Source organism: Mixophyes fleayi, chromosome 5, assembly GCF_038048845.1.
Source record: "Mixophyes fleayi isolate aMixFle1 chromosome 5, aMixFle1.hap1, whole genome shotgun sequence".
Classification (NCBI taxonomy): Eukaryota; Metazoa; Chordata; class Amphibia; order Anura; family Limnodynastidae; genus Mixophyes; species Mixophyes fleayi.
In genome coordinates this window covers 264,573,823-264,595,331 of record NC_134406.1, presented here as the reverse complement: position 1 = coordinate 264,595,331, position 21,509 = coordinate 264,573,823, and the positions used below count along the sequence as shown (strand labels likewise).

Here is a 21,509-nt window from a genome sequence, read left to right as displayed (position 1 = left end):
AGGCAACTTTACTCATCTCTAATTGGGAAGACAGGACTTTGGTTTGTATGGGCACAAAAATTTCGCTCCAGCTTTCTAAGTATGTAAAACTTAGTATGGCAGATTCCAAACAGCCACGCTATTCTACAGTTGCATGCAAATTGCAACTTTTGTATTGACATGAAAATGTGAACTTACACTGACGTTTCTGCGGATTTATTTAGAGTCACGTGTCTCTTTAAATCGTGTGTTTAGATGCGTCTGATGCAGAAATGCATCCATTATCATTCTCAATGTGTGAGCAAGCAAAAGAGATATCTTAACAATCAGAATCAGATGCATCTGCAAGAGGCATGGAAAACTCTGAACCACCTCTCAAAGCACAAGAAGAATGAAGTCCAGGGCAGCACATTTTACTCTAATTGTATTTTTTTTGGGACAAATGGACTTGCGTCCAACTCTTAATGACGCCCTGTGTGGTGCTTACCGTCAGTTCTCCAGACTTCACAAATGGCCACCATCCTTTAATTCGTTTCTGCTGGAAAATGGATATCCGGTCTTCTTCCTTTAAGGTGGTTGCCATACTCAGATCGCAGCTCTTGGACGTCTTCGCCCCTCGATGGAATCCATTCAGATTTAGTTCCATAGAGCCTATAAATGTGCAACATTTATTATTATTTATTATTATTCATTTATTATTCATATTTTAGTAGAATATACACATTTATATTTTATTACTTATTAATAATTTATTATTTATTAATATTCAACCCGATTATTGACTACGCCACATCTAATCTATGAATGATCCCTAAAATTGTGTGATACCAGAGGTCACCCATCTATATGTCCATGCTATATTCCTTGTGTCTTTCTTCCTCTCTGTTGTTCCAATACCCAAATGACATTTAAAATATGCACCAAACCTCACAAGTGAGCACCGTTATAGTGATGGAACAGATTCACAAACCACCCCTCCTCCAAGTGCACATTATTTTGAAGCTAAGCGGTGGATATATATCATTATTTGTGTGAGGTCATTATAGCTGGTTATTAAATAACAGCATTACACACCCAGGAAGTCATCGGAGGAGAGCCTCTCGAAGTCCCAGACTTGGAGTAGGAGGACAGCCGGGATCTTGCGTTCGGTCTTCTCCAGGGAGAATATGTTTTCCCGCTTGCAGACCACAACCTGCTTCTCAGCGGGTAAGTAATGAAAGGGAAACACAAACCGCCAGTTGAAATTGCCCTCCCCTGTCAGAGAGTTGTAATGGACATCCGTCTCCTGGTTGTCATCTTCAAGTCCCTTCAACCACCTAGAACACATAAAAAGATCACATACAGAGCACATGAAGGTCATTTATAAATCTGTCCAAGTTACGGGCGCGCAGAGCAAATGCGTCCAGTTATATAACACGGTGCATGGCCACTGACAGCTTTCACTATCGCCTCCTAAAACACAGCTCTTGGGGTTTTATTCATAACTTTAAAAAGTCATTAGAGTGAGCGCAATCTGAGATTGTCTTTCTTAAATGTTGTATATGTATATATTAATGATTTAATTACATTGCTATTTGTGCATATAAAATGATGTTTTCCCACATAAGGCACTACAGGTCCCAACGGGTAGTTCTACAAGCACCAGAATGCTCTGTCAGCCATGGGTATGCTGTATTTGTAGTTCTACAAGCGTCAGAATGCTCTGTCAGCCATGGGTATGCTGTATTTGTAGTTCTACAAGCGTCAGAATGCTCTGTCAGCCATGGGTATGCTGTATTTGTAGTTCTACAAGCGTCGGAATGCTCTGTCAGCTATGGGTATGCTGTATTTGTAGTTAAACAAACGCCAGAATGCTCTGTCAGCTATGGGTATGCTGTATTTGTAGTTCTACAAGCACCAGAATGCTCTGTCAGCCATGGGTATGCTGTATTTGTAGTTCTACAAGCGTCGGAATGCTCTGTCAGCTATGGGTATGCTGTATTTGTAGTTAAACAAACGCCAGAATGCTCTGTCAGCTATGGGTATGCTGTATTTGTAGTTCTACAAGCACCAGAATGCTCTGTCAGCCATGGGTATGCTGTATTTGTAGTTCTACAAGCACCAGAATGCTCTGTCAGCTATGGGTATGCGGAGACCAGGAATGTCACATACAAAAATGTTATTTCTTTTTGAAGCAGACCTTGATGCTCTTTCAAGTCTCTTCAGTCAGACGCACATATTTCACTACGCTGAGTAGCACGTATCTTAAGCTATTCATTGTCCACCTATATAATACATACATAACCCTCACTTCCACTACTTATTGTCCACCTTGTGATTATAATGTCTGTTGCATATAATGTAACACAATCTTACCCTTTCACATAGATATCACTTGATTTTTGTCCTGTGAATATATTCTCATCCTCCAGTATTACATCTTCCGTGTTCCAGATTATTATTCGCAGTTCATATCTGTATAATGTATATATTCCACAGGTTAATTGTAAAATAAACATTGATTTGAATTCTGTAAAAGACACTCAATTGTGGTCTGACATTGAATGGTAGGTAAGGAAATAACTGCGTGCCTATGGTTGGCTGACAGATACAAGCAACCTTCTAACCTTTCATTATGGTATGGTATAGCAGATCACATACAATTAAAGACATACTTGCCAACTCTCCCGGAAAGTCCGGGAGACTCCTGAAATTCAGGCCAGTCTCCTGGGCTCCCGCGAGAGTTGGCATTTCTCCTGCATCCCGGAATTCCTTTGTTAAAATGGCGCAATTCACAGAGAATCACGTAATTTGACGCAAGCCAAAATGACGCGATTGGCCGCGCACCGTCCCCTAGTCACAAGTTTCCGGGAGTAGGTAAGTATGGTTAAAAATAATCTATTGATACTATTTACAATGCACATTGGCCACATGATGTGTAAGGATAGTGGAATCTTGGTACTATACTCAAGGCTGGCATAAGCTCTGGGTGATCCCTGTCCTATCAGAGATGGCCCCACCCACCCCTCTCGTTGTGTTCTCAGTAGGGCTGGGTTGTGACATCATAATCCAGTGCCCCACTCTCTGCCCATTACCAACATGGAGGAGCAGCAGCCAGCTTCACAAGTAAGAAGCTGCCGTGTGCTAACCTTCCATATCAGCAGCCGATGCCCATCATGGAGGCACCACGGGGTAAATAAGGACACCGAATAAGTGACATTATGTTGCCCTGGGCGAAAAGCTGGACATCACATGTAAGACTTCTCCTGTCATTTCCTATTAATATGTCACATTTAAGACAAAAAAGGGCGCTCAATGGTGTTCTATTAATGACAATCTTTAATCTTTCACTTCACCCACTCTTCAGTCCTTAAACACCTCCCCAGCTTAGAAATACTTAGCTATATGTTGTAGAATTTGAATTTATATTCTGTATAAATGATTAAGTTATATGGACATTATGTATAGTATTTTCTTATAGCCAGGTTCTCATTGGGATTCTCCTGCTCATTTTATCTCCCCTCCCCCTGTGTAGCAAATGAGGAGGAGGGGGGTCGTCACCCAGGACCCCTGCAGCCCGTAGCCAGGAGCTACCGGTCGCTGTGTCACTAACAAGGAGGACTTAATCTGTCAGTGCTTTGCGACAGAGCTGATTAGACGCATCATATAAAGTTCTGTAGATGGATTCAGCCCTCCCATGCGGTTCACTGCAACATAATAAGGAGTTTCCAGAAAATCAATTAAAATAATATACTATGATTACACATCTGTGGCTTTAACTGATTGTCAGAATTTCTTATAATGAAACATTAAATAATACTAACTCAGGTTTGTAATATACTTTCTTATTATTTCAGGTTGCTGTCCTCCTCTTATATATAACACTGGTACCCTTAGGGGTCTGTAGAGATTGACCCCCAGACTGAGCTTGGATTACTGTACTGTTAATAAGATCTGAATATGACAGTAGAGTAGTATATACTGTGTATGGCTCTTGTTTCTGCAACTGTCATCATGATTCTCTATAATACCAGGGATCTCTCTTGGTCCAGGGAAAACTGTCGCAAAATAACCTGGACATTGTTAAGAGGTGGTGAACTAGAGATTATGTTACGTCACAGTATTTTCCTAGTTCTGTATATATGGGGGGTCCTACCTCCCTTATACCACCTGAGACTTGTAGTGCTCCCCCCTCTCTCTCTCTCTCTCTGGATGCCCCGTTCTCCTGGGGCTCTCTGGAATAACTAAGTGCAGGAGGAAGCACAGGGTGACACTTTTGAAGCAGAAGAGGAAGAATACTGCTAAGACAATGATTGCTGTCACTTACTGCAGAGGAAATAGAAAATCTTTGTCCCTTCTGGCCCTAGGATCGTGTCAACTGACATAACGTTCTCCCTTTATGGCAGGAATAATCTTGTGTATATACATTATAACAGTAGAGAAAAAAATTCTAAGCATTTTTCTACCATAGATGAAATGAACAGAAGTTTAACCAAGTGCGTAGGAAATACATTCGCTATAAAATTACCCTTTTGGTTTACGTGGTGAGATATCGACAGGTGGGCCAGGAAGTGGCAGGTCGCTTGGAAACATATCCACCCACATCTGAATCCTGCCCTGCAGGAATATAGAAACACAGATTGGCAGCGTTATTACTGTATATTAATTACATCATGCATTTGATCACGTAAAATGAGGCAATTCAGCACTAATGAAGCAGAATAATGCTATACTGTACATAACAAAGACGGATAGCCATCCACTTGCTGATAAGATTCATATGCACGGATAATAGTAATTCTGAACAAGTGATTATTAGCTTGTCCAGTAGTGAACCATCAACATAAATAACCCCCATTAGGATTTCAAAGTCTGTAATGGCCTCCCCTATTCTCCCAATTGTGCAATAAATCAGTTTTGATGCCTCTTTCGACTATTCTTAATAATCCAGGTGCACTACTTATCCAAATTGTTCAGTAATAAAATCATAAACTGCAATCTTTTACACTAATACACAGCTTCTAAATGAAAGCGATATTGGTCATCATACCTGCTCGATTCCGGGCCTATTCTTGTGATACAAAGGTCGGGTTTCAATGTGTTCAGGAACAAGATTACATCCAATTCCCGGGATCTCTCGCCAGTTATGAAGAACTTTCAGCGCAAGGTGTTCATATGATTCCACTTTCTCATCTGTCAGAGAGGCAGAAGGAACAGATGGAATGGCTGAGACACAGACAATACATTGGAGCTCCGTAAATAAGATGTATTGCTCTCATTTACAACAATTATCCACTACATATAATCTATAAAACATGAATTTGGAATATAGTTTTGAGTGCAGATAAAGAATACATGTAGCCCTCTGGTTATTGTGAGGCTACTGCATCCAGAGACTGGCAAGACATGCTGGGACTTATAGTTGCACGTGAGCCCTGTACCTTTATGGTTGCTGCTGGGCATTTTCTGATTTGTAGTTCTACAATAAGTGAAGAACCATTGATTGAATACCACTAGGGACTTTTAAATCTTGCTGTATAGCAGAAGAACCATAGGTTGGCCATACCTGCTCTAGAGGACAATTGGTAAATTATACAATGAGAACATCATTGTCTTGATGGACATTGGGGCTTATTTAGTAACATGCTGGAAAGGGCAATGTTATGCTGTAACCCATGGCAACCAATTATATATCAGTTTTCAGCAGGCTTTAGTAAGACCTTTAAACGCTGATGTGATTGGTTGCTATAGCATACAGTCAGTGGCAGAACCCTTTTGCTGCCTCAACTCAACTGCGACTTCTTTGTTCTAATCTCAAAAGTTCATAGTCCAGGTCTACGCGTGCTCAGAAGAGCGCAGTGGGGCTGAGAGGCATCATTAAGTGCTCCCCAAAATTTTTCAGGCGAGGGTTGAGGATTGTCCCATTTTCCAATGCTGTGCAGTATGCGGGGAGGTGACTGTTTAACTCTAACAACATTAGTGTGATAAGTCATTAATTAAACTAAGCCTAAAAAGACAACACAGGTAAAAGAAAGAAAAGTTGGTATGTTAGCTCAGTGGAACAATTGAGTGTGGTGCCTGATATAAACTCCAGGTACACCATTAGGTCGGTGTAATCATTTGATATGACTGGCTTATTGCATACTTACCATCTTGATCAAATATAGTTTGTCCCGAAAAGACTTTGTTTCCGATCACTATTTGCCCTGGTCGGAAAATTGGGGCATTCAACTTGTTGTCTTTACAAAGCTTGGTCAGAATTTCCGTCGGTTTGGTACTATCCCGCCAGGCGTTGTATCCTTCTCTGCAAGATAAGGCACAGGGAAATTTTATTCACTTTTTTCCTAGGAAGCATGACCATAGGGACATTTTAAGTATATATGTTTGTTTTGCTGAAGGTATGGTTTTCATATAATTTATGTGCAAATTTATTCATGGAATTACAATGAATACAATGTCCACATATAATACGTATGTTTACAGTTTCTCTTTTAGCAGTATGGGAATGTCACTATTTAGCACTTGCAATTTTCTGTTAATAGCTTATGGTGCAGACTATTCCTCATTGGAGTCTGCAGTTGCACAAACCCTTAAGTAAAAGCAGTTTTGTAGATGTGAGTCACATGAAATTCTCAGTTCAGATAATAATAATGACTTGTGGTGGGATCAAAGTACATCTCAAATTACAATTAGGTGCCAGTTTGATGATGGGCAATATGAGACAAATGTACTACAATTTGAAAGTCTTTATAAGAATGATGGCGAAGATGAACATTTACTCAAAAGTAATCAGATGAAGATAATAATTTACCACCAAAAGATACGCCTACTGGAAATTTGTTACAAGTAATAATTGGCAAATGCATTCAGATCATCCCACATCCTTAAGCACGTTGTACGAGAAAAGAAGCAATGCTAGTGCCAGTGTTAATGAAGTAAAGAAAAGTAATGGATCCTATAAAAACAGTATTTGCTATACTTACGACCCACAATAGCGTAGAGCGTAGAGTATTGACAGTAAATGCTAAATTCACATTACTCTACTCGTACACAATATATTACTATAATGTACTATCATATACACAAGAGAGAATGTTGTCTTGACACCGTTATTAATAAATGTGAAAGTTGCATGCTCCATAAAAATGTAATTAAATGCAAATACGAATTCCAAATTAATTCAAAATTTGTTGTTTCAATGTCAACTGAGTAATGCAACTAGATGGCCACGACTTCATATACTATAGTAGTGACACTAGTGAATTAAGTGATATCGGAGGGAGAAGTCAATACTTAAACAGCCACTCAGAAGCGGCTAAAGGCCTGTAACGCTCTAGACAGACCTCTGGAGGCGTGGTCGTAATGTGGCCACGCCCCCTGTTCTGCTGCCGGGGGCATTCATGTTGGGCGGTATGCAATTGTGTGGCAGTTATGTGAATATGCCCTTACTATACTCTCTCTTCGGAGGTCCTGGCGGTTGGGTCTTGTCTCTATACTTATATAATGGGTTACACTTGCGCAATTAAAGAAGCAGCCCAGGATGCATTTTTTGGCATTCACAAATAACCCTATCTGAGATGTGTTAGGACCAGGATGAGTCAGAGGACGGTGCTGATGTATCTGTTGTCAGTTTCTTTCCACTACCTCTGTAAAATTACATTTAAATGTTGGAACAAGATAAGCTTTCTCAGACGCATTAATCCTCATTAGGAGTTTAACAAACTTTAAACATGCAGAGATCTTACATTTCATATTGACTTTGTAAGCTGCAGGTTGCTCTGTGTCTGCTGTAGAAGCGGTTTTCTAAATCAATCTGTGTCTCACCGATGAGGTCATCTGAACCAATCAGATCGTAGTCGTATATCAGGATGGTTAATAGAGATTCCTTCGGGAATGTAGCTTGGATTTCAAATGATCTGGTAAACGTAGATAAAGAGTCTTGTTAGTTTCACAAGAATAAGGAGCGCTGTATCCTATCTTATCAGAACAGTTATTAAAATATACTGAATGATAAGACAACTAATTAAATGACATAACAAAAAACAAAAACACTAAGAATAGTTCACTTTATCTCTTAGGTTTGTTTTTGAATTTTCATTGATCATATCTTGTGATTCATATATAGATCATTTCATAGTGATTTTATATCTTATTTTATATATATATATATATATATATATATATATATATATATATATATATGTTTATATATATGTTGATTTTATATGTGTGGAGTTTGTATGTTTTCTCCATTTCCTCTGATTTATCTGGTATACTTCTACACACCAGAAACATACTAGTATGTTTCCTAATACTAATCTTAATGTATGGGAATTTAGATTGTAAGCTCCAATGGGGCAGGCACCGAAATGAATGAACAAATATTCTCTGTACAGCGCTGTGTAATTGGTGGCACTATATCAACAAATTATAATAATGTAGGACTGATAGGTAGCAATGTTTTGATATTCTATAGAACATGCTAAAATGTAATTAATACCTTGTCTTTCCAGGATGAAAAATATTTGATATACAACTCAAAAGAACTTCTATTTATAAATTATAAAAATTGTGACAGCTCCGTGAACATCTGTCTTGCTTCTGGAGTCTGAGACATGATTTAAGAGAAAACGATGCCTAAAGTACAAGCTACATTACACAAAAGAGCTGCTATTAAAATTTACAGGAATGTTCGAAAAGTTAAAGGAATTTATGGAACAAATAGTATATTATTATTATTATTATTATTATTATTATTATTATTATTATTATTATTATTATTATTATCATCATCATTTAGTTATAGGGTGCCATAAGATTTTCGCAGCACTGTTCAGAATGCAAACAGTGGACCATACAGGGTAAAACAGTACAGAACAATAAGCGAATAGTACCAGGACTCGAAAAACTCCAAACGTAGCAAGGTACAGTGAAGTTGGAGCAGAAGAATAGGTATAGAGACAGGGGGGAGAGAGGGGCCTGCTCATATGAGCTTACATCCTAAAGGGAGGGCAAACAGACAGGAGGCACAAGGGGAGTCAGTGAAGGAGGTCTAGCGCAAGGGGAGCGAGTAACGGACATGGGAAGAGAGAGGTGATAAGATCAAACATGGAGAGATGGTTAGGTGGATGGCTGGTAGGCTTGGAGGAGCAGATGGCTTTTAAGTGCACGTTTGAAGGTGCACAGATTAGAGGACAGTCAGACAGAACATGGGAGGTCGTTACAGTGGAGGGGCAGCCCTGGAGAAATCTTGGATTCTGGAATGGGATGAGATGATCAGAGTGGAGGAGAGGTGATGTCATTGCCCAATCGCAGGGATGGGAAGGAGTTTGAATGGAGAGGAGGTTGGAGATGTATGGGCAGTGAAGTTGGGGAGGGCTGAAGGTGAGGGTGAGGAGTTTCAAAAGGATTCTATAGGGGAAGTGGAGCCAATGTAAGGCAAGGCAGAGAGGGAAGGCATGAGTAGAGTGGATTTAAAAAAAGATACGTCTCAAAGCCGGGTTGAATATAGAATGAAGGGGGGAAAAGGTGAGAGTGGGGGAAACCAGTGAGGAGAAAGTTACAGTAATCAAGATGGGAGATGATGAGTGCATGGATAATTGTTTTGGTGGCATCCTGAAATAATAAGGGCTGGATATGGGCAATGTTGCGAAATTGGAAGCAACAGGATTGGGCAAGAGATTGAATGTGGGAGGCAAAAGAGAGGGAGGAGTCGAGGGTGATGCCCAGGCAGCGAAGTTGGGGAACAGATGAAATGGTGATATTATTGACAGTTATAGGGAGATCAATATGGGATGAAGATCTAGAAGGAAGGAAGACCATGAGGTCGATTGTGGCAATGTTAATTTTGAGAAAACATGAGGACATTCAAGAGGAGATGGAGGAAAGGCAGGCAGATAAACGAGAGAGGTGGGTTGGAACAGGAGAAGAGATGTTCGTGAAAGTGATGAGATCACCCAGGGTGGTAGTGTACAGTGAAAACAGTAAAGGGACAAGAACAGAAGCCTGAGGGACTCCTACAGAGAGGGCCGAGAATAGAGCCCTGAGGGACTTCTACAGAGAGGGGGGGAGGGTGAACCAAAAGTGGATACAGAGAAGGAGTGGTTGACAAGGTAAGAGGTGAACCAAGCGAAGACAGAGCCAGAGGGGTCGAGAGAAAGAAGGGTTTGTAACAGGACTGGGTGGTCCACGATGTCAAAGACTGCGTATTGGTTCAGGAGGATGAGCAGGGAGAAATGACCCCTGGATTTGGCCAGGAAAAGTAACCTTGGCCAGGGCAGGTTCAGTGGAGTAGATGGGGCGGAAGCCGGATTGAAGAGGGTCAAGGAGGGAATTGTCCGAGACGTGCCTGGTGAGGTGGTTGCAAACAACCTGCTCAAATAATTTAGAGGCATAGGACAGAATTTAAATAGATTGGTAGTTATCAAGTGAGGTGCGGCCAGTATAGCGTTTTTTGATAATGGGAGATTAAAAGGCATTTTAAAAGGCAGAGGTGATGAAGCCAGTGGAGAGTGGCAGGTTGAAGAGGTGTGCAAGGGGAGAGGGAGCGAAAGAGGTGAAAGGGGATAGAATCCAGGTGGCAGTTAGATGGGGGAGAGGAAAGAATGAGGGAGTGGAGTTCTTCACCCAAAGTAGGGTGGAAGGAGCACCAGAGTTGATTGTTGATGGAAGTCTGAGCAATGAGGGAGGCTGGAGAATGATGTGAGGAGGAGAGGTCAAGTCTGATAGCCTCAATTTTGGAAATGAAAAAGGAGGCAAAGTCGGTAGCAGAGAGGAAGAGCAGGATAGGAGAGATTTGAACGTGGCAAAGAGGTGGCATGGATTGGAGGACTGAGAAGAAATGAGGGACTTAAACAAGAATTGTTTAGCGAGGGAGAGGTCAGCGCTATAAAAAGAGAGAATAAATTGGAGATGAAGGAAGTTGGCCACTGAGTGATATTTACTCTAGAGGTGCTAGGGTGGGAATAGGGGAGAGGAGAGTTTCAAGAAAGGAGGAGAATGAAGTAGGGTCTAGAGCATCAAGATTGCACCTAGTGAGGGTAGATTTAGGCTGGGTGGGGCAGGGGAAGATGACAAATGAAACGACTAAGAAAAACATACTTTAGAGAACGCCGGGTTTTGAATTGGCTGCATCTGCAATGGCACAAACTTGGCACGCTGTTACTGTACATGCCCTATGTTCATTCACCCCTTCCATCCTCTGTTAAGCCCTCCCAGTCATAGGCAGTCGTAAGTATCTTTTGCGTTCAGACATGAACTGCATTCATTAGCGCAAGTTTAGTTTCCGAGCATGCACAAAGCTTTTTCAAGCAATGCATGGCAATCAAAGGGACTTGTGTCTGAACATAAATCAGGCCCTCGATGTCCATATATTTATAAATAATCGAGAGCTCAAAGTCCCAAAGAAAAAAGTGGTTACTATATTCCGAATCTCAGTGATGTCAATAGTCATTATCGAGTCCAGAAAGACCAAATATTAAGTTCTGTGAATCTTCATGAAGTAGTTTACCGATTCAAATAACAGGGTTAGTTTCAATTCTGTCTGCTGGAATTCAGTGCCAGCTCCTGGCTCCTTTGCTTTGTGAATAATGTATCTAGGTAACTGGTTCATTTTATGCCCTGTTTAACCATTACAAAGCTAGATACCTACCTAAGCCTTTTTTACACTAAAATCACCTGGAGAGCCACAAGGATGGATATTGGGCCTGATTCATTAAGGAAAGTAAAGCGAAAAAAATGAGTAACTTTGAACCTTGGCAAAACCATGTTGTTATTGGAGGGGGAGGTAAATTTAAAATGTGATCCTAGATAAACTTTTAATATCAGTGTAAAAATAAAGCTATCAAGTATTTGCGTCCTACATGAAAAAACAGCCAGTATTTTCCTTATGTTCAAAATAATAAACTCATTTGCACCCCTTGCATTGCAACATGGTTTTGCAGAGGTTCAAATTTACTCATTGTTTTTTCTTTCCTTAATGAGTCAGGCCCATTATCTTTACTGTGGTAATTATTTATGAGCAATGGCTAGACACAATAATTAGAAAATTAGGAAAATTCTGTAAATAATTTAGAAATATGCGACTATTGGTCTAGATATATGGCCTATCCACATTTATCTCACAAATTACCCTATAAATTAGATTCTGTTGGTCGGTGTGCAGAAACAAATGTCCTATTTTAATTTAAAAAAGAGGCATATATCAGAATAACGTTTTATTTCCTTGAAGCAATTTATCCGACAGACCAGTAGGATGAAGCAGAGTTAATTAATTTGCTGTACGAGCACAGCTTACCGTCCAAACACCGGATTTAATTGTTTGGGGATATATTTGTCCCGATCTTTTATTTCAGTCTTGCCCAGTCTCAGAACAATGTATGGATCAGATTTGCCGTCTGGATCAGCCGGGCTGAGATTAATTCCCTGGTAAAAACAATAACACAGAAGGTGAATAATTTGTTATATAAGCTGTGGTAGAGAAAAGTAAAAACAGATAGAGCCAATACCTATTTTTACAAGTCATTTTACTAGATCCGGTTTTTCTTCCGACTCTGACATCTGAACGGGGGAGAGATGGAAAGTCATAATATGGAGAGGTGCCAATGCCGTGCACATGACCATCTCAGCAAGGTGGATGCCAGGGCAGGTAGAGGGTACGGTAGAGCCTGTTTTACTTTACCAACCCCTGCTCCGTCATGTGTTTTGTAAAGATCAAAGATCACTTCCATCTCACCCCCCCCCCCCCCCCCAGGGAGGGCTGTCAAATTTTAGCCCGGGGACAAGACTCGACTCAGCAGCCCATTAGGATAATTTTAAAGGAAAAACATGCAGGCGGTCCAGTATTAAGCTCATTGTAGCCCACTATAGGACCGGCTCGGTGGGCACATGCCCCCTGCCCTCCAGCCCAGCCTGCCCTTGAATACAGCATATTAAAATTAGAGTACTTCTCTTGACCTCTAAACCAGTGACATAGCTTAAGCATGTGATGTTACCTGCAGTGATGTGTAGGTGTGTGTGTTAGTGCTAGTAGTGTTGAGTATGTTTATTTTCTTTAAAATAGCTTACCACTCTGCATATCCCCGCTAATCAATAGCACTTTCCTCCTAATGTGCCTTCCCTTCCCTATTATCTTTCCTTAATTCCTTTTCTTTTTCCTTTCTCCTGATTTCTTCTTCCATTCATTTTAATAACAATTAGAGATGCTAATTAACTTAAATTATTTTTAAAACGGTTTCTTGAACTGGTTTGCCCATCTGGTGTAAAGCTAAAAAATGCAATGTAAATGCTGGAACTTTGGACCGATTAAAGAAAAATGTGATATAAATTTGAGCGATGGTTCAACGAGGTACGAGCTAAAAATTGATACTCTTTTCTAACACCATCAGCGAACCTTCCATCTCAACGGGTAACGGCAAACTTCAAACATAGTAATGTTTGCTGTCCGAATTGAATAATTGTTGAAAATACTTTATTAACACTTTATTTTACCATTTTTAGCATGAAAGGCAAATGATGAATGCAAATGGTGGACCCCACATGGGAACCGCAAATTTTGAACATTATCGAAGATTGTGCCATAAATATATTCAAGTCCCTCAATCTGGTGAAATTCGATCAAATTTAAAACTGATTCAAAACATTTTTATACAATATCAAAGAAGGCCCCCGTGGCCATCATTCCTCCCACAAAGGGGCAGAGTTGCACAATGGTGACACATTTCGGCACAACTCTAAACATTAAATTTACTTATTTAGTCCAAGCTTTTCAACATGATGAAACTATGATAGTGAGCACAACTGTTACCGATACAGTCACATAATCCGGTAACACATATGGAGACTTCTTGAGTATCTCACACAGTGGTGGTCACAAGTCAGGTCCATAGGACCTGGAAACATGGGGGTGGTTGAGCCGTGGACCTTTTCACAGTTATAACATCTGCTACTCTCATTGCCATACCATGGTTTAAACACTTTTTGTCTACCAAACAACTTTACAATGGACACACTCATATGTGTGCTGTCTCAGGCTTCTCACACCTTAAGTTTCCAATTGAAGCTGTCGCTCACAGACAGAGACAGACATTTTTGGGCTAAACCTAAATGCAGCATATCAATTAGCTAGAAATTACTGACATCACTAAGGAACTGTCTGATTGATATTGAGTCTGATCATAAATTCACAAGGTACTTGCTACTAATGAACTACATTCTGCCCGCATCGTGTCACGGTGCGGGCAGCTCCCAGGAAAGAACTACTTGGCTGGGTTAGAAACCAGAGACATACCACATACGGCCAAGCTGCTTAGTTCTGAGAGGACTGGTAGTGCGGTACAAGTAGAAGTCAAAGGATTGTAGAAGGCTGAATTGCGATGACGAAGCCAAAGTCAAGGGATTGGAGAAGGTAGAATAGCGATGGATAAAGCCAAAGTAAAGGGATTAAAGAAGGTAGAATAGTAATAGACAAATCCAAAGTAAAGGGATTGGGGAAGGGAGAATAGTGATGGACAAAGCCAAAGTCACATGATTGGAGATGGTAAAATAGTGATGGATGAAGCCAAAGTCAAATCATTGATGATGGTAGAATAGTGATGAACGAAGCTAAAGTCACATGATTGGAGATGGTAGAATAGTGATGGATGAAGCTAAATTCAAGGGATTGCAGAAGGTAGAATAGTGATGGATGTAGCCAAAATCAAGGGATTAAAGAAGGTAGAATAGTAATGGACAAAGCCAAAGTAAAGGGATTGGGGAAGGGAGAATAGTGATGGACGAAGCCAAAGTCAAGGGATTGCAGAAGGTAGAATAGTGATGGACAAGCCAAAGTAAAGGGATTGTGGAAGGTAGAATAGAGGGGGATGAAGCTAAGATAGGAACTTTATAAAGTCTACAAACAGGTGAGATATATTGTTTGGCTTGACCTTTTCACTGAATGGCTGTTTACAGAGCTAAGAAAGCTGTACAGTAGCCCAGGTTAGGGGACTAACTAGACTGCTGTTCTTCAGAATGCTGATTACAGGAATTGAGAGAAGGTGCTTGTAGCTGTCATTGTGAATAGTTATTTGACAGCTGTCATGTGGAACTAGTGTTGAATCCTCACAATTGGGAAAGCCTACAGAATGTCTGTCTCCGCTGTGTGTAGGAGACAGGTCATTATTAATATCTTTCCCTTGATTGTCAGCTGTTGCAGGCAGGGTCCTCATTTCTAAGCTTCACCATTGTTTCTCCATGCCTTGTAATTGGTAGATTGTTTTTGTCATTGTTACAATGACTACTCTGTACAGAGCTCTGGGAGATGTTGGCACTATATAAATCTATAAAGTTAATTCTAAATTTTAATAGCTAAGGTCAGCTTTCTTAACCCATTAAAATGATGCTAAACCTGGTCCCTCCTGGTATACTGGTTTCATTGTACATAGTAAGGAAATGCCAACAAGAGGGGGAGACAGATTATAAAAGGATAATAAATATAAAATTAAACTTGCCTGAATAAACAGCTAGGATACAATATACATATTTTTTTTAATAAACTATGCCCGAATTTGAAAATAATAATTCATGATGACAGGGGGACTTTCAGGAATATATTTACTAATTTAATAAATAAAATTCAACAGCAAATTCTAAATTTTATCTGTATCAGAGAGCAATAAATCTAGAATACTTACTGCTACAATGTAGACACGGATGAGGACTTTAACAGAGTGGTTTGGGGGGATGCCCTGCAGAATTTTCATCTGTCGATTATCCATAGAGCTAGATAAATCATCCATGCTCTTAGAAATGCTGAAACAGCCCTTAGAAAAGAAAACATTATTATTATTATTATTATTATTATTATTATTATTATTATTATTACTACTACTACTGCAATATATCAAAATAAAATAAAATGCCCTTTAAAAACTGTATTGACTTTCTGTATATTAAGGTTTTACCAAAGGCAGCAACCAATTTTTCACTTTTCTTATTTTGTCCGCCTGTAAATAAAAAAAGCCCCGCCCACTTGGGGGTCACATGATTCAGTAAAAAAGTATGTGTATGACAGTGAGTGAAGGAGCACGCCTAGATATGAGGATGAAACTATTACAAATCTACTTGACAAATAAATGATATTAGTCAGGGGCCAGTGTGTGCGCCATAGGTGGGCGTCTCCTCCCAACTGTGAGTGGATCGGAGGCGGGACGGCATCTTCTAATCTTGTGATCATGGCACTGGACTGTGACATCATAGCTCAGCGCCACACTGACATCATGTCAGTCTTTCAGTGTTTTAATCGCTCCTTAAAACCTGGCACCCTAGGCGGCCACTTAGGCTTGCATAGAGGTAGCACTGGCACTGTCATTAGTATAATTGCTGCATCTGATACGTATGACACGTTATCATAACAAACACTTATTCCTGCCATATGTCAGCTTTAGAAGTCACACAGGATATCAGACAAAACTATTTTGATTTTAATAGTGTACCTTGAATTTACCAACGATTCTATCGTCATGGACGCTATGGTCTTCATCGTTCGCTTTGCCTCTCAGCAGTTCAAACGTTCTGACCCAATCTTCGAAATTGTGAAATTCGCCCTCCAGTTCCCCGTCATATATCTGAGAAATAAAAACATGGATTTAAGAAAACAAAGAAATGATAAAGAAACATTTTGTTGGTTGAGAATGGTTATCTACATATGTTTATGTTAGCATTCATTATTGTAGAATTGAAAGAAAGGATGGATCTGTATTTTGACCTACATGCTGAAATACCAACCTTGGTTCTAATGGCGTAACATTCAATTTATGGGCCATAGAGAAAAATGTCGGGATGTTTGCTCCAAACTTCCCCCTCTTCTAAATATGTGGGACAGAGGGTGGGGGTCATTTGGAACTATAAGAGATGGGGGGGGGGGGCGTCTGTAGTGGGCCACAGCTGAATTACAGATACTCCATATTGATACTGCATTACAGACCCTGCTGTATATTGACACTGTGAGAGGCACCTGGCTGCGTTTGATGGCTCCAAAATAAATAACTTTATTTTGTTGCATTTTTATACTATACTTTTGTATAATAAAAGGATGTTTCTTATCAAAACGTAGTACTAATGTTTATCTACCAAACCGCTACGTCTCTGTCTGTAATATTATAATTTTATGTTGCTAGTTTTGAATTAAGACAAGAATGGAATAATTGCATTAAACCGTTGGGTTTATTTCAGAATAGCAACCAAGGAGACGATTCATTATATTTTCTAAGCTGCAGCAAATAAATTAGACAATTAAAATACGGTTGGTCGCTATGGATACAGCACATCTGATCACATTGTATCATGTTCTTATCTTAGCCCTGGATCCCCACATTCCAGAATGCACAGTGTACTTCTCCTCCGTTACCTGCAGTGTGGCAAGTTTTGGTCCATCTTTTGGCTTTGGCTTAGCCACTTCCAGGCCCTTTTTGGCATCTTTCTTCTTTTTATTTTGCTCTTCCTCAATCAACAAGGTGACATGTCCTTTTGTCTTAGATGTCTTAGCAGCTATAAACAATCAATCAATCAGTTTATTACAGCTCTCATTGATGTTTAGTGCAAAATATAATATCTATAACACATAATGGTATAGGCACTAGATAGTGTATCTCTATATATTCCTGATGCCATCCCTGCAGATTAATAGTAATGGGATTGTTTATCATGGGATGCGTTTTATATTCCAAGGTCAGGAAGTAGCACTGTACCAGCAATAATTAGCTGCCTGAGGCCAGGAGCTAGCTCAGTGCCTGTATCCATTAAAACGGTGGCTTAGTATGGGCAGCACGGTGGCTTAGTGGTTAACACTTCTGCCTCACAGTACTGGGGCCATGAGTTCAATTCCCGACCTTGGACTTATCTGTGTGGAGTTTGTATGTTCTCCCCGTGTTTGCGTGGGTTTCCTTTGGGTGCTCTGGTTTCCTCCCACACTCCAAAAACATACTAGTAGGTTAATTGGCTGCTAATAAATTGACCCTAGTTTGTTTGTATATTAGGGAATTTAAACTGTAAGCTTCAATGGGGCAGGGACTGATGAGTTCTTCTGTACAGCGCTGTGGAATTAATGGTGCTATATAAATAGCTGATGACGATGATCATCAACAACAAGTTTATCCCACACCTCTGAGATTGTAAGTAAATTTGGGCAGGGTCATCTTTACCTTGTCTTTCTATGTCATTTATTTATATCATGATCCCCTCAATGTACAACGCTACATTATATAAATAGAAGATGGTCCCAAAAAAATCCCAACACCCAATAATGTGATTGAAATTGGTCGAACGTGTTGACAGATGTGGTCAGAAGACTTCTATTGCTCCTTTTGTCTGATAGGTCCCAACGGAATCTTTCCCGGGAAAAACTCAGGGATTTATTTTGCCATGAGTGTGTGTGTGTTTTGGTACAGGGCTAATATTATTACAAATATAAAATAAACCAAAATATCAAGTAGAAGACAATTATCTGCTTTTGGATATTTCTTGATTTTACTTCTATGATTGCTCATAGACGATAGATACTCACCCTCCTCCGCTGGTGGTGGCGGTTCTATGCTCGGCACATCAGTCTTGGTCTATAGAAAACAGAAGACTCAAAATTTAGAGAATTTAAAATGAAAGGAAACTGCATGTCCAGGAACTTATGGTTCACAATAAAGGAACATTCCATCCAAATCTAAAAACGTAGGTCTTGTCTATAACGGTCCAATCAGGAGATCTTCTCTCCTGCTCTGGATTTAATTTTTTTAAACTATTAGCAGTATTGTCAAAGCCCGTCCGCTATGAGCTTTCCATCAGGATCAGAGGAGAGCAGGAAAGTGGCATTTTCTTATTTAACATATCTCCCCTAATTCCACCGGAAAAAAAATGTTTAGATTTGGATGGAATTCTCCTTTAGATATTTTAGGGCTTGTTTTGATCTATTGATCCCTATGCAATGCTGGGTACACGGTCCACATAGAGAGCAATTTTCTATTTGGAATGCAAAGTATCTAGTAAGGGGTGGATGTAACAGGAAATCTCTAGAGGGATTAATAATTGAATCTACAATGAAATGAGCAATTTGTTAGAATTAAGAAAGAGGATCAACATTTTCAGAAGAAGTTCTAGACTGTAGGAGCGCTACCATCGTGGGGTAGTTTGAACATAGCATTAATCCTATCCACCTATGTTAAGACAGAGATCCTGTGTATGTGTAGAAAACTGCCTGATTTAAAGTAATCCAAATATCTCACAATAAAATATGTAGAAATTTGTGTGACTTAAAATTTAGAGGATTGCAATTTTTAATTAAAAACAAAATAAATCTTGCATTAATTAATCCTTAAAAACCCAGCAAGAAAATATACAACAAACACTCTTATGTATCAGTGTCTTTCACAGAACAGAATTTATTACTTCTAAATCACTTCCGCTATGAACAATCTAATTAGAACATTAAAACAATGAATAAAATGAACAGTTCTTTCAACTTTTCCATAAAGTTCTACTCCATCATGTAACGACCAAATATTTGCTGTATGTGATAAATGTCAGGACAGGGCTGATCACTATTATTTAGAGTGCTCTGTGGTGTTTATTGGCCGAGACATATAAACTGTCACAGACAGACAATATACTACTGTTAATATGTTCAAAATGGCAGGTGAAAAGTATTGAGAACTATTGATCTCTCTCACCTATTTCCTACTCTTCTCTACTGATAACTTTCATCCCAAGGGGGATAAAAATCCCCCTGAAGGCCGTCTAGTGGAGTCGTGAATTTGTGTATTGATCAGGACAAGTCTGAAAAGAGTTAGGACTCTTTTTGGCTGTGAGCTAATTATGGAGAAAAGTCTTATGGAAAGGAATGAAGACTTAGGGGTATATTTACTAAGCTGTGGATTTGGAAAAGTGGAGATGTTGCCTATAGCAACCAATCAGATTCTAGCTGTCATTTTGTAGAATGTACTAAATAAATGATAACTAGAATCTGATTGGTTGCTATAGGCAACATCTCCACTTTTTCAAACCCGCAGCTTAGTAAATATACCCCTTAATCCGCTACATCCACTTAGCCAAATCAAAGAAACCACATCATTTTTTAAAGCCCCATTGTCTAAGGCTCCCATCATTTTTTAAAAACCGGGCCAACAATCTAAACTGAAATTTGTTCAGGCCATAGAATCCCCCGACCCCCCACAAACTTTATTTCAGGTCCCGCGTGAAGTAAAACAGTTATAGGAACCTATTTGGACTTGTCAGATTGATTTGGGTTCATTTGAAGTTTATACTATATAGAAGAGAAAAAAAGTATTGTGAGTTTAAGATTTTTAGGGAAAAATAGGGACTGGGATTGTCATGGGAAAACAAGGATAGTTAGGAGCCCTACCAATGTGCTCTTAGGATAGGATGACTTTTGGAGCTGTATAATTATATGGATTTTATTGTTGGGTTTAACAAAGATGAAATCTGAGAAATATTGTGGTATTGTGCGTTCTTATTACACTATTGTGTCCCTAAATATGTATGAGGAATCGTAAACGAAATACGCAGAGAAATAAAACCTTCCCTGTACAGCAACTTAGGACCATATACTTGCTGATTATTTAGGAAACATTAATACTTATTACAGGTAATGTGCACTACATATGTGTCCTGTATATAATCACCTTCTGCACCTTCTCCAGTGACGCATAATATTTGGACCACCAATCTATGACGTTTTCTGCAGACTCATCGGCTATCGTTCTTTTTTTCCTTTTCGTGGAACGTCTAGTGGAACTTCTGACTAATCCCTGCATGGAAATGATAATCAAGAATTACCCAACGCCAAGAATTTACACAACGGCAATAGATGTTAGGCAGAAATACAACACTCCAATATTATGTTTTCAGAACCAAAGTTTGGAAGGGGTAAAATGTTTGAGTGTCTGATGCCCCCAAGACCTGGCTTCAGTTTTTTTATATCAGCTGATTTTTAATATGAGCTGATTTGTAGGTGAATTGCCGGCAGACTATCATAACAAGCAATAGGCTGCTCTCAACACTTTTACTGGTTAACAGTACTGGGCTGTTTGTACTGTGGACTTAGGGCAGCCAGTCAGATTACGCTCTACGGGAAGCTTTGTGACAGTCTATTAGCATTTAGAGTGCTGAGAGCTGTCTACTATATGCAAACATTTCTACTAGAAATTAGTGAGTGCCAATGAGAGGGGCCCTCGGCCAGCAATGAGTATCAGACATGGGTATATTGTATACTAGATCTGTCTTGTACGCCACCAAAGAATGAATTCTATATCGTGTACTAGCTACTAGAGAATGAAGCCTGTATAGGACATTAGCCATCAGAGTTTCGAGGCTGTATTATCTGTTAGCCACCACCGAATGGTAACTGTGTTGAACAATACAATGGTTAGTATTGTGTGTTAGCTACCACAGAATGGGATCTGTGTTTAATACTAAAATGGGGTTTGTATTGTACATTAGCCATAAAATAATCAGCTCTGTATTAAACAGTCACTACCAGGATGATGATATGCATCTGTACAATAGCCAAA

General features: G+C 39.6%; 1 protein-coding gene across 3 annotated transcripts in view; it reads right to left on the bottom strand.

Moving 5' to 3' along the window:
• Positions 1 to 21,509, bottom strand: part of FER1L6 (fer-1 like family member 6) — a 177,463-nt gene that overhangs the window by 15,497 nt on the left and 140,457 nt on the right. For all 3 annotated transcript variants that reach the window (XM_075214034.1, XM_075214036.1, XM_075214037.1), the window contains exons 27-39: positions 20,622 to 20,747; positions 18,497 to 18,545; positions 17,342 to 17,481; positions 16,428 to 16,559; positions 15,627 to 15,755; positions 12,254 to 12,381; positions 7,704 to 7,874; positions 6,108 to 6,262; positions 5,009 to 5,151; positions 4,487 to 4,575; positions 2,335 to 2,433; positions 1,054 to 1,295; positions 467 to 630 (exon numbers count right to left, since the gene is read on the bottom strand). In XM_075214034.1, the coding sequence (XP_075070135.1) occupies positions 467 to 630; positions 1,054 to 1,295; positions 2,335 to 2,433; positions 4,487 to 4,575; positions 5,009 to 5,151; positions 6,108 to 6,262; positions 7,704 to 7,874; positions 12,254 to 12,381; positions 15,627 to 15,755; positions 16,428 to 16,559; positions 17,342 to 17,481; positions 18,497 to 18,545; positions 20,622 to 20,747 (1,767 nt within the window). The remainder of the gene's footprint in view (positions 1 to 466; positions 631 to 1,053; positions 1,296 to 2,334; positions 2,434 to 4,486; positions 4,576 to 5,008; positions 5,152 to 6,107; positions 6,263 to 7,703; positions 7,875 to 12,253; positions 12,382 to 15,626; positions 15,756 to 16,427; positions 16,560 to 17,341; positions 17,482 to 18,496; positions 18,546 to 20,621; positions 20,748 to 21,509) is intronic.